Source organism: Rattus rattus, chromosome 15, assembly GCF_011064425.1.
Source record: "Rattus rattus isolate New Zealand chromosome 15, Rrattus_CSIRO_v1, whole genome shotgun sequence".
Taxonomy (NCBI): domain Eukaryota; kingdom Metazoa; phylum Chordata; class Mammalia; order Rodentia; family Muridae; genus Rattus; species Rattus rattus.
In genome coordinates this window covers 7,910,218-7,924,109 of record NC_046168.1, presented here as the reverse complement: position 1 = coordinate 7,924,109, position 13,892 = coordinate 7,910,218, and the positions used below count along the sequence as shown (strand labels likewise).

The 13,892-nt window shown below is 42.5% G+C and overlaps 1 protein-coding gene across 4 annotated transcripts in view; it reads right to left on the bottom strand.

Annotated features, from left to right (window-relative positions):
• Nucleotides 1-7,920, bottom strand: part of Pfdn1 (prefoldin subunit 1) — a 57,504-nt gene extending 49,584 nt beyond the window's left edge. For all 4 annotated transcript variants that reach the window (XM_032886237.1, XM_032886235.1, XM_032886236.1 and 1 more), the window contains exons 1-2: nucleotides 7,834-7,920; nucleotides 4,304-4,470 (exon numbers count right to left, since the gene is read on the bottom strand). In XM_032886237.1, the coding sequence (XP_032742128.1) occupies nucleotides 4,304-4,470; nucleotides 7,834-7,866 (200 nt within the window). In that variant the 5' untranslated portion in view covers nucleotides 7,867-7,920. The remainder of the gene's footprint in view (nucleotides 1-4,303; nucleotides 4,471-7,833) is intronic.
• Nucleotides 7,921-13,892: the final 5,972 nt, after the last annotated feature.

The window sequence follows — 13,892 nt, the reverse complement described above, 5'->3', positions numbered from 1 at the left end:
TAAGAGAACGAAAATGTGCTGGCAACAACCCAAAAGACGGACAGACACAGCTTTGAGTGATGAAGCTTGGGGCTTACAGTGGAGAGCAATTCATCTTCCCTGACCCCACAGCTTGGCTTCCCTTACTTTAACCCCAAAATAGCCACACAGAAGTTATTTAACTCGACCAACCTTCTCTCTAAATAGAAGCTGAAGGGCACGTGGCCTTGCAAAGACCTGCTTAGATACAATCATCCCTAAGAAGGGAGCCTGTCTTCAGCTATGTGAGCATGGAAATCAGACAGGATTATACTGAAATTACGCTGTACGGAATAGCCTTTGTTCCCCCAAGAACTGTGCCCACAGCATCATTCTGAAGGTCTGGAGATATCTTTGTTGTCCCTTTGGACACTTTGAAACTGACCAGCATTGAAAATTAGTCAACTTTCTCAAAAGAAGAAATCCTATCAGATTAATCAAGTCATATCAAGCAATTCTGTTAAGAAATGATTCTTCTACTTTAGTCAAAATGTTACTTTATTTGTCAGTTTAGAGTTGGTATTACTATGTAACCAGGCCAGCCTGGAATTCCTCCTGTAGGCCAGAGTGGCTTGAAATTCAACAATCCGGGGTTGGGGATTTAGCTCAGTGGTAGAGCGCTTGCCTAGCAAGCGCAAGGCCCTGGGTTCAGTCCCCAGCTCCGGAAAAAAAAAAAAAAAAAAAAAAAAAAAAAAAAAACAAACAATCCTCCCGCCCAGCCCCCAAGGGCTGGGATTTAAGGCATTCACCACCACTGGTGGCTTTCTTTATATATTACTTTTATAATTCCATCTTGACCAAATCATTATTAAAATAGGATTGTAAATTCCAATTCTTGAACCTCTGATAACTTCTAAGCATAACTTTTCTCTAAGGGAATCAAGAAGCTGGGTGTGTCAGTGCAGGCCTGTAATCCTAGCGCCCAGGAGATGTAGGCAAGAGGATCAGGAACTCAAATCTACCCTCTGTTATAGAGTTGAAAGCCAACCTGGGCTATCTGAGACCCTATGTCAAACAAGCAAAAAAAAAAAAAAAAAAAGGAACCCAAAAAATGTCATTATTTTAGGCTGAAAAAGATCAGATTCGACTCATATCAATATGTATTTATTTAACATGTATTTTGTGCCACACATTATTCTGAGAGTGGAGGAACCAAAGGTGATATATGTACATGGTCTCAAGGGAGTTGATCTGGTTGGGGACATCACATGACACACTCAATGTACTCTACTGACAGTCAAAACAAAGAGCCTTGATATTGTTGAAGAAAGAATGGGTAAATCTAGAAAAATTCCAAAGTTATCACAAGATTTGAGTGGTACTTGAAGAATGAGAATTTCACAAGGGAAAGAGGAATGCTGAAGGCCAAAAATGGAATAAACAAAGATTCCCCACCCCTCCAAAAACAAAACAAAACCCACAAAACATGACATGAAAAAAAAAGAAAAACAAAAAAGCAAAACCCATGCAGCAAGGGTAAAAATGTGTGTGGAGTGTGTGCTGGGTCTTCTTCCCTCGCCCCATGACAGACACCGCCAATCAGGCAGAGCAGATTTAAAAACCACACAAAGTCTCAAAATCCTTCTGAACAGATAAAACAAAAAACAAGACCATGATAGGATATGTCTATGCTACTCTGAATGTACGAACAGGAAGCAGTAGTACCTGAGGCTAGATGAGCCAATTAAAAACGGAGTATATGACCATGAATTTGAGGCTAACAAGATTAGATTTTTCCCCTATAAGGACTGAGGATAAGCAAAAGGTTCTGTGAGGGATAATTGGTTCTGGCACTATGAAGAATAGATGTGAGCTGATCCGCAGGATTAGCCCTACCTACACTCTCACTCTGTGGGAGGCCAGGGAGGTGATGGGAGCTCTACACCATCTCAGCTACGTTAACAGATTCAGGCTAGGCGGGGCTACATAAAACCCGTTCTACCTCATAAATAAATAAATAAATAAATAAATAAATAAATAAATAAATTTAAATAAAAGGTTGACAATGTAGTTCAGGGACAGAGCACCTGTCTAGCATGCATGAAGTCCCCCAGTTCAACATACAGAACTCCAAAAAACAACAACAGTGGCTGTGGGCCAAAAGAAAAGTGGAAAAACCTACAGCAGGCTCTAAAACAAAGCAGGGTTTTTGGATTTTAAAAACCTTGTTTCAAAATACAAACTATGGGGTAAAGTCACATGATCAGAATTCTCAAGTAGTACTTAGAAAGGAAGGGAAAGGCTGGAATTAAAGAATGAATAACGATGAGACTCAAGAGTACTCAAGACCATAAACTCGGAAGTAGGTGTTCCAGGGTTAGCATCAAAAATGGGAACATCCTCATGACCAGGCTGGCACTCAGCAAGTCTCTCCAGCCCTGAGGCACCAATACTCTGTCTGGCCAAGTAACAGACACATTTTACCTCACATGCCCTGGACCCGGGGCAAACTCAGGCTGAATGAAGAGCAGAAAGCAAAGCTCATTTAAAACCGAGGCTCACCCAAAGCTCTAAAGCTGCACATCTCTCATCAGAGGTGTAATTTATATGAAATGATACCCATGTGCAAGCTTTAAACTCTGTTACTACTTTGCATGGAATACAATTTATCTGTAGAACTTTGGACAATATTAAAAAAAAAAAAAAACCTAACCCCCACAATTTATGCAAAATGTTTACTAAATGTCATTATTCTAAAGAAATATGAAGCTTCAGGGCTGGGGATGCACCTTAGGGGCTGAAGACTTGCCTGGCATGCTCAAAGCCCTAGGTTTAGCTGTTATAAACAAAGGCTAAAGTAACAGTGTGGATTCCAACCATAGTAAGAGGCTGGCATCACGGTTCTAAGACTTAAGGGTATTCAAATTCAGGGATAAAATTACCCCGCAGTGAATGCCAACAATACATCTCACTCTACATGACACACGATCAAGGGTTCTACTTGGCTCCCATTCTGCTCTGTACCATCAACAACCTCACAATTGGAGCCAATCCTGGACACCTGTAATCCCAACACTTGGTGACGTGAGGCAGGAGGATGTAGAGGAAGGAGGACATGGAGAGTTCAGTTGCCCTCTGCTACACAATGAGTTTGAGGCCAGACTGAGAAACAGTAAGACCATCTCAAAATTAAAAACAAAAACTCACAAAAGGGACTCTCGTTCTCTTAAAAGAAGGCAAAATGAAAAATATGAACTGAAGAGAAAATGTATACGGTTGGTTTAAGAAAGCAAATCCAACATTTATCATTGCTTCTCTCTTAGCAGAAAGAATGAATTAGTCACGGGAAGGGTCACCTTGTCATGATGTCATGCTAAAGTCATTACAGAACTTTACACATGTTACGCTTCCTCCCAGTCAATCACAAAAGAAGTCATCCCAAGAGCGAGGTCAAATTCCATTCTAACTAAAAGATCTCCAAACTTAAAGGGCTACCTAGTCCATAATATCCAAAGGCCAAACGCAGAACCCCCTCCTCCCCACCTTAAAAAAAAATCAGTCCTTCCCCATTAGCTAACTGTAATGGAATGTGGCCCATACACAATGGCTTTCCCAGTCTTCATTTTCTCAGAAAACATAAAGAAGACTTAATCTCTCTCATAACAAGACTATGTTTTTGATATAAAAAAAAGTGTAGCGTTAACTATATTAACAATCAGGGCTTTTAAGCCCTTTCCCTGCTCACCAGCCCACTCCCACTCTCAGGAGTGTTCTGCCTTTCTCAATGATCTGTCCCTATTTCCACTCATTAAGAATACTTTAAAATAAATAATTGGTAGAAAGCATAAGTTAGTGGGCACCTGTACTCAATTGCAGAGACCAACACACAGCCATACCATACATACATAGTTAATAAAAATATTTTTGAAAGGGGAGTGGCTAGAGAGAGTTCAGCAGTTAAAGAGTTCTAGCTGCTCTTACAGAGAACCCAAGTTCAGTTCCCAGCACCCACATCAGGAAGCTCTCAACCACCTACATCCGGTTCCAAGAGATCCGACACTTTCATGGACAAGGTGGGTGGGAGAGGGGGACAGGCACACCCACACATACCCATGCCCCGAGAGAGAGAGAGAGAGAGAGAGAGAGAGAGAGAGAGAGAGAGAGAGAGAGAGAGAGAGAGAGAACGAGAACAAACACATACAACCTGGGGTTTTACTCCTTTTTTAAAAGAAAGCTTTTGCAAATTATTTCTATATTTTAACCCAAGTCATTTTAAACAATTCTACCATTTAATTCATCCAAAAATTCTCACAAGAAAACCCCATGAAGGATATAATTTACTTACATTCTTCCTACACCTTCATACATGTTAGTCTCATCCACCAGTGTCATGATCTCCGTGTCCGTAAGGTGTGCGTGCTTTTTCGTCCTGTTTAGCTGTTCAATCTGTATGTCTGCAAGCTTCACCTTCTGTTGAGTATCAATAACTTTGGCTTGAAGCTCTGTGAAGGCCTAAGAAAAACAAGTGCTTGATTTAGTAGGTTAAACTTAAGTCAAATTTAGATTTGTTAAAACAGAACATGCTAACCAGACAAGGCTGTAAAATTTACCAAGATAATGAGAGTCAACAGAATTGTAACAATATGTAAATTCTAAAAGTACACTATTCATTGACTCTATTCATAGAGGATGTGATCAACATGAATAAGCAAAATAAATGTGCATTAAAAAAATAGCCATACATCCAACTAACCACAGAGTAATAAAAGAGATAAATAAAATACTCAGGAGATAAACCCAAGAGATTCAATGCAAGAAACAACCTACTACATCTGTATTATGTAACTAGAATCCAAAACACCTCACATTATATCAAAATCCTGGCTGGAGAGCCAGACCTGGTGTCTCCCACCTATAATCCTAACGACTGGGAGGCAGAAGCAGGGGGTTCAGGAGCTGTTTGGAATTCCGACTCATAAGATATTTGAGGCCAGGCTGGGCTACAAGACACCTAGTCTCACAAAAGAAATTTTTTTTAGGGGATAGAGATTGACTCAGCAGATAACAGCACTGTCCACCAAGCCTAATGACCTAAGTTTGACCCTGGGAACTACATGGTAAGAGAACACTTGAGCACACTTTCAAATGCACAAACTACATTTTAAAATTAATTTTTAATCTATCTATAAATAGATAAATAGATGGGTGGGCAGGCAGACAGACAACGGTTCACAGATGCCTCAGCAGGTAAAGGTACTTCTTACCATGCCTAACAACCTGAGTTCCATCCCTGGGACCTGAACCTACATGATAAAAGGAGAAAACACTTTATATAAAGATGTAGATATATAGCTGAGATTTACATGTCAGGCACAGAAGTGCATTAATCCTAGCCCCCAGGAGGACCTCTTGTGATTTCTAGGCTAGCCTGGTCTACCCATATAGTGAGTTCCAAGCTAGTCCAGGATGCATGGTTAGACCATGTCTCAAAAAGAAAAAGAGAAAAAGAAAGAAAAACTTACAAGGCTGAGATTTATAGCATGAGAGAATGCTATCTAAGGCTAAGTTTACATGTTTCAAAACAAGAATGGCAGAAAGATGCACATATTTAGCATCCCCAGAACAATAACAAGTGGCTTCTTTTATTAGGAACAGCTGTTTCAGCTGTCGTATTACTTAGGCACAGGTTAACCAGAGGCAGCTACTTATGATGTTACTTAAGGGAGCTAGGGAAACAGTGCAGTCAGCTGACCAGGGTTCACTCCCCAGGACCCACAAAGGTGGCTGAGCTTGGGAGCTGATGGGATGGCTCAGGGGTTAAAAGCACTGGCTGCTTTTGCGGAGGACCAGATTTGGTTCCCAGTACCCACATAGCCACCCACAACCACGTTAACTACAGTTTCAGGGGGATGCAAAGCCCTCTTCTAGCCTGAGAGGGATGCACACATATGGTATACAGGCATTCGTGCAGGCAAGACACATACATAAAAATACAACTTGTTGTTGTTTAATGCTAGGCATGAAGGGTAAGGGGGAAATAAAGGTCCCTGCAGCTCACAAGACAGACAATCTCGCCAAAGTGGCAATCCCTAGGTCCCAGTGAGAGGTCTTGTCAAATGCAGGAAGCCCTGAGTGCAAATCCTAACACTAGGGAAACTGGGTGTAGGGGTGCATGCCAACTACATAGCCAAGTTCCAGGCCAACCTAGGCGACATGAGACCCTGTCTCTTGGGAAAAACAAAACCAGAATCTAGATCTGGGCCAGTAGATGGCTCAGCTTGCCTAGAAGGCCTGACACCAAGAGTTCAATCCCCAGGACCCACCTCATAAGAGAGAACTAACTCCCAAAAGTTGTTCTCTGACCTCCACTAAGCACCTTGCAAGATGTACACACACACAACTTTTAAAAATGTTTCTCACCTAAAAAAAAAAACCTACTGAACAAAAAAAAAAAAAAAAAAAAAAAGAATTACAGTAATTCCAAATGCTAGACTCCGTTTTAAAAATGTGTTTACAGGGGTTGGGGATTTAGCTCAGTGGTAAAGCGCTTGCCTAGCAAGCGCAAGGCCCTGGGTTCGGTCCTCAGCTCCGAAAAAAAAAAAAAAAAAAAATGTGTTTACTATTGTTTGTGTGAGCACCGAGCAGTGTATTAAGGAACAACTTTGTGTAGTTCTCTCCTTCTACCGTTGGTTCCAGGGATAGAACTTAAACAGCCAGGCCCTGGCAAGTATCTTCACCACTGACCCATCTTGCTGCCTGGGGCTCGATCTTTTAGGACTTTTCTTGTCAGGGACCCTAGCACATATCTGTTACCCTAATTCTCTGAAGGCAGCAGCACTAAAGTACATTAGGGGTTCAGGGCCTGACCAAACTAAACCAAGCTAACCAGAAAAACAAAAACAAAAACAAAAACACTAGAAGTTTACCTTTCTAGAAAAGTACATTTAAACAGAATGAGTTCTAGGGTCCTTTCTAATTACAGCTAACTCTCCACAAAGATAGCACAGCCAGGGTCAGTCCTAAGACTGTTAAGTAGCAAAAATGTTTCCAATTAACAACCCATTTATAAACAGGCATTTGACTCAAGACTAATTCCCAGAACTCAAGAGGCAGAGGCAGAAAGACTGCCTGGAATTCAAGGGCAATAAGTCCCATGCCAATCTAGAACACCCTGAGACATTGTCTCTTTAAAAAAAAAAGCAAAATAACAAAATCATTTCTAAGCAACGGACTGAACAAAATAATAATAACAACAACAACAATCCAATTCCTCTGAAAGGTCTTTTGGAAAACTTACTTGGGGAGGAGGGGTAGTGTATGAGCTCTTTACAAAGGTGATGGGGAAGGGAGGATTAGAGCCTTGACAGGAGTCAAGCAGTGTCTGCTTATTTGAGGTGTAAATACAGAAAGACCTTTCAAGGTATAGTGTAGAATAAATGACCTAAAAGCAAAGATTGAACCTGGAGTTTTTCGAATCAAATGAGGAAACCAAACTGCAAGTTCTCCTGCAAGCATCCTGACAGGCATCATCACTGTGAGACACTGTCTTCAGTTCTTGCTATGAAATTGGTACCCGACGGCTCCAAAACACAGAGAGATGTCTCTGAAGTTCCAACATAAGGACACACTGCAGCCCAGCCCGCGTGCGACCCAGCAACCTAAACCCGCCAGAAACAGCTCCTGCCAGCAAGAGCCTCCACCTGAAGCAGAGCGGGTCCCGTCTCAAGGCTCCGGGAGGCCAGACCCCGCCCCCTACAGTCTCCTTCCTCCAGCGAAACGCGAGCTTTCCCCCTCCTCCCTCACGCCCCCATTTTCGTCCCTACTCGCTTTATCATTCAAACAGAAGTGTCTGTCTGCTGAAAAATCCCCCCTTACCTTCTTCAACTCCAGATCCACGGAGGCGGCCATATTGAAGCACACTATGCGCCTGCGCTAGAGGCAAGCCGGAAAGGGGTGGGGGAAGGGCGCTTGCAGGTTTTATTGGTAGGCTTCCTTCTGCGCCTGCGCAAAGGTGAACTCAACTAACCCAGATTTCTCAGCTTGTAATCTACCCTATTCTACCACTTTGCCACAAGACAAGTGACCCTGAACATTGAAATTCTGATTATATTTGATAAACGTGTAACTGCTGAGATGTAACTTGCTCCTCCACACACAATTAGAAAAACATCTTCACTTGGGCTGCGGAATTGAAACAGGTTTGTGGGTCAGCTCATCAATCATTCATTCAGTCCCTGTGCTGTCAGCCCAGCTTCGGGCATGCCAGTAAGACCATTAGCAATATGGTTCATCTAAAAAGAACCTAATTCTAGGGTTGGGGATTTAGCTCAGTGGTAGAGCGTTTGCCTAGCAAGCACAAGGCCCTGGGTTCGGTCCCCAGCTCTGGGAAAAAGAAAAAAAAAAAAAAGAACCTAATTCTGCCGAAGCTTCCTCATATATCTTCTAGACACAGTGCTTCTTGAGACAATTCTGTTTGTTGAGATCAGATTCCTGACTGGGGTGTAGTTCAGTTGGCTGAATGCTTGCCTAGCACATTTGATACTCTGAATTGATCCACTGCCCTGTACAAAACAAATATGATGATGCATTCCTGTGATCCAAGTGCTAGGTAGGTTGAGGCAGGAGGATCATACGTTCAAGGTCAGGTCAGCCCAGAGAATAAAGGTGCTTGCCACCATAACGAAATAAATGAGTTCAATCCTGAGAACCCACATGGTGCAGAGAACTGATTCCCACAAATTATCCTCTGACTCCCTTCCATGTGTGTACCTCCACACATGCTTATGAACGCGCACATACACTGAATAGATTCAAATTTAAAACTAGGAACTGGAGAGATGGGTCAGCAGTTAAAGAGCTTATACTCTTATTCCGGCGAATCAGAGCTTGACTCTCAGCACACGTTAGATGGCTCACAATGACCTGTAATCTCCAGTCCCAGGAGAATGCACACCTCTAGCCTCTGCAGGCACCTTACATGCTCTCACACGCATGCACACGTGTAGACAAAATTAAAGATAATAAGAATAAATCTTTTTGTACATTAAAAAAGTTCAAGTTATCCTCAATGACATAGAGAGTTGGGGTTCATCTTGGACTGCATAAGACTTGTCTCAAAAAACAAAAACCCAAAAACTCAAAAATAATAGATGAGGGTCAAACATTGCGGTCCTCCCCGTGATCCTAGGACTGGAGAAACTGAGGCAGAAAGCTCGCCATGAATTTAAGGGCAGTCCGGCAGTGATCCCAGACCAGTGTAGGCTGCTTATACAGGGGCACCACGCTAAGAGACAGGGGCAGGATACAGACTGAGATCTTACACAGAGATCCACTTTGGCTTGGGCACTGTCATTCTCTCATTCCTGCTTGGCACACAACATACTTCTCTCATCTAAGGGATGTAATTCTGGAGAATGTGCAGTCAGTGTCTGGCTAGAAGTGTGTCGAAGCATCCATGTCTCTCAACCTCTGCTTTATGCTTCATACCTTCCTATCTCGGTGAGCTACGCTTCACTAATGTGAGCATTGTCCCTTCAACTGTGTCTCGTTTGTCATTTCACTCTTCAATTGAATTTTTACTTCAATGACTATAAACTCTAATGTTTCATTCAGTGCTTTTCTTCTCCACTGAGACAGGATTTCACTCTGTAGCCCATGCTAGCCTTAAGCTCCTCATCTGCCTGCTTCAGCCTCCGAAACACTGTCGTTCTAGCTATGCATCACCGTGCTCTGTTAGACTACAGTTTAGAAAATTCTACTTAGGCCAGCTAAGTTAAATTAAAGGCTACAAAGTTAAATTCTGCCTCAAAAATCCAGAAATAAAAACTTTCCAGTTGATCATTTTCAAATTTATCAGCTCTTTCCCATGCTACTTAATGTTGAATACAATTAGAGCATACTCATTCTAAGTACTGGACGCTTTCTTTACAATGCCTTGGGCCTGAGGTTTTCTGGATGTGATTTCTTTCATTGAGGATGTCTGCTGGACCTCTCTTGTGATGATTTTCTTTGATCCCAGGGCTAAGGAGACAGAAGCAGGAAGATCTCTGTCTAGACCAGCCAGGACTACATAGACCTAAAAAAAAAAAAAAAAAGAATAAAAAAAGAAACACCTTTGTAACTGCCTTCCATTTATATCTACCAAAAAAATCTTATGAAATATATGAGTCCCAGATTGTGTGTGTGTGTGTGTGTGTGTGTGTGTGTGTGTGTGTGTGTGTGTAGGTCAGAGGACAACTTTGGGTTGAAACAAAGTCCTTTTTGTTTCTGTCACTGTGCATTGTGCACCCAGCACTGCTGGATCACTGTATCCGGCTTTTTATGTGAGTTCCAAGACCCAAACCCAGAGGTTGACTTCAGTTGTTGTCCTCTGTCACTCCCACCTTCTTTTTTGAGACACTCTTTCACTGGGTCAGGAACTGGCTGACTGTCAAGACTGACTGGCCAGTAAGCCATGGGAACTTCCTGTCTTCTCCCCCCAATACCAGGATTACAGACAGGGCCTACACACTCAGCTTATGTGGGTGCTGGGGAGCTGAACCCTGAAACTCGTGCAGTAAGCACTTTACTCACTGAACCCTCTCTCCAGCCTTGAGCAATACATTTTTTTATTCATTCAATGAATATTTATTAAATATCTGCTAGACTCCATCTCAGCCCTCAAAATACAGCCATATCAAAAGGAACAATTCCCTGGCCTCAAAGAGCAATGTTCTCTTGAAGAAAGACAAACAAGAAAAAAAAAGAATATAAGTAAATGTCAGTACATGGTGGCACATACCTGTAATCCCAACATTGGGAATAGAGGCTGAAGGATTGGGAGTTCAAAGCCTGCCAGGTTGCATGAGACTGTGTCTCTTTCATATACACAAATGTGTGTGTGTGTGTGTGTGTGTGTGTGTGTGTGTGTGTGTGTGTTGTCTTAGTCAGGGTTTCTATTCCTGTACAAAATATCATGACCAAGAAGCAAGTTGGGGAGGAAAGGGTTTATTCAGCTTACACTTCCACATTGCTGACCAAAGGAAGTCAGGACTGGAACTCAAGCAGGTCAGGAAGCAGGAGCTGATGCAGAGGCTGAAGAGAGATGCTACTTTCTGGCTTGTTTCCCCTGGCTTGCTCAGCTTGCTTTCTTATAGAACCCAGGACCACCAACCCAAGGATGGGCCCACCCACAATGGACTGGGCTCTGCTGCCTTGATCACTAGTTGAGACAATGCCTTACCTCTGGGACTCATGGAGGCATTTCCTCAACTGAGGCTCTTTTGTCTATGATAATTCCAGCTTGTGTCAAGTTAACACACAAAACCAGCCAGTGTGTGTGTGTGTGTGTGTGTGACACATATGGGTCAGGAGCCAAGAGCACCCAGCATCCACATGGTAGCTCACAACTGTCTATAATTCCAGTTGTAGGAAATCTGACATCCTCTTCTTCTGGCCTCCCTCAGCAGAGGCAAAATATACAGACACATAAAGCCCTTAAAATATATAGATAAATATAGATGGCTGGAAGTCACTTAAAGGTGGAACATTTGCAGGACAATGAAACATTTGAAGCAAGACTTGAAAAAAATTAAAAGGAGCCAAAGAAATGACGAAAGAGTATCCCAGACAGAGGAAATCAAAAGAGCTAAGAATTTAGAACCAATGCAATGACTCATTTGGTGAAGTGTTTGCCTTGCACAAGAACCTGAGTTTGGTGCCCAGAATCAATGAAAAAAATTATTCAGAGCCTCGTAGCCTTGGGGAGGTAGAAATAAGCTAAGTACTGGTACTTGCTGACGGCCAGCAAGTCTATTTGGAAAGTTCTAGTGAGAGACCTTCAATTGAAGAAATAAAAAGTTGGGGGATGGAGAGGCAGCTCAGCACTTTAGGGGACCTGAGTTTGATTCTCAGCACCCACATCAGGAGGCTCATAATTGCTTGCAACTCCAGCTGCAGGAACTCTAATGCCTCTGGCTTTCATAGACACTGGAATATGCCCACACAGACAGACACATCCATATATGGTTAAAAACCTCCCCCACGCTGTGTGTGTGTATGTGTGTGTGTATGTGCGTGTGTGTGTGCGTGCATGATCTACAGAATGATACCCAGAGTTGCCCTCTGTTGTCTGCATGCACTCATTCACACACATACACATACACTCACAAACACAGTTTAAAATGGGGCAAAGTTGGCCTATTAGAAAAAATAAAAACAGAAGAATCAATGAGGCTAGATGGTAGACGACGGCTGTGTAGAAATGAATGAGGTCAGATTGGAACCCCATTTTGAGTGTGATTGGAAGCCACTAAATCATTTCATATTACTTAGTTGTTAATTTTCGTGTGTATACTGTGGGGTATGTTACAGTGTATGTGTGTGGTGTGTTTGTGTATAGTGTAGCTGTTGGTGTGTGCAGGTGTGCATATGGGCTTTTGTGTACCTGTGTGCAGAGGGCACAGACGTTTGGTGTCTTTCCTCGACTTCGAGCATTTTTATTTTATTTCTCTGAGAAGAGTCTCGTTATTTAGCTAGATGAGCTGGCCAGTGATCTCCAGGGATCCACCTGACTGCCCACTCAGCACTAGTGATATGCTGTGCCACCGTGACTGCATTTTTAACGTGGGTTCTGGGGATCTGAACTCAGGTTCTCATGCTGAAATAGTGCTCACTTTATGGCCTGAGCCATCTCTCCCGCCCTGGAAGTCACTACATAATTTCAAGTGAAATATTGATATGATCTCATTTACGAAGGAGCAGAGTAGGTTCTAAGCGGGGGATGAATTGTAGAAATCAAGAGTGGAAGCCAGACAACCAGTTAGGACAGTGTCGCAATAGGCCAGTAAAGAGGAGGTAATGAGAGCAAACTGTTGTTTTATTATGGAGTTGGATTCCCAAATATGAGGGTATTAAATTAATATATTCAGATTATTGTTATATGTCAAGTTTAGCTCAAACTCTGTTTTAAAAAGCCATGTATAGTGGCATCCAACATTCAAGAGACAGGAAACATGAAAATTTTGCATCTAGGCCAACCTGGACTTCACAGTGAGTTCAAGACCAACTATATAGACCAGCCTGGACTACTTGGTGAAACCCTAACTCAAAACAGAAAGACTGCTAACTGTTTGACCTAGTCAAACTACTGGAAACTTTCCTGCCCGGGGGGCATGTATGTAGTGTCTGTCTACCCTGTAGTAGTAGATAGTCCTCACTCTTGTGAGTAAACAGCATAGTATAATACAGATTCAGATGCTGTAACAGGGATCCAAATAGTCACTGCTCAAACAGGATAGAACCTGTCCTTCTCCAACACAGCCATGCATGCACAGTCTAAGACAAGTGCATGAGCCCCAGGCTCCTTCTGTCTTAACATATCCAAGCGACCCAAGATTATTTGTCATTTTGATGCCCACAGTCTAGCTTGAAGGAAGGAGAAGAGAAAGCTCCCTCTCTCCTTTCTCTCATCCTCTTTGTTTAGAGGAAAGCTTCCTCCTCCTCTTCCTCCTCCTCCTCCTCTTCCTCCTCCTCCTCCTCCTCCTCTCCCCCCCCCTCCTCCTCTTCTTCTTCTTCTTCTTGTTTGAATTTTGGTATATGTGTTTGTATGTTTATATGTGTTCCTGTCTGTACATGTTAAGGGCTGTATATGTAGTTTAGATATCAAAATTAGGGTTTTTATCATTTTCTACTTAATTTTTTGAGACAGTGATTCTCACTGAATATGACAATAAAACCAGACTGACTTTCCAGCAAGCTCCAGGGATCTTCCTATCTACGCCTCCTGATTAGAGATGCACACTGCTACACCAGCCTCTTTACGTGGGCTCTGAGTAGGTCTCCATTATTTGCACAGCAAGCAATTTACCAACCTCACCAAATCCCAACCCTTATTTTATGTTTTGCTTGTTTGCTTGCTTGATTGGCTGTTTTCTTTTGTTTAGTTTTTGAGACAG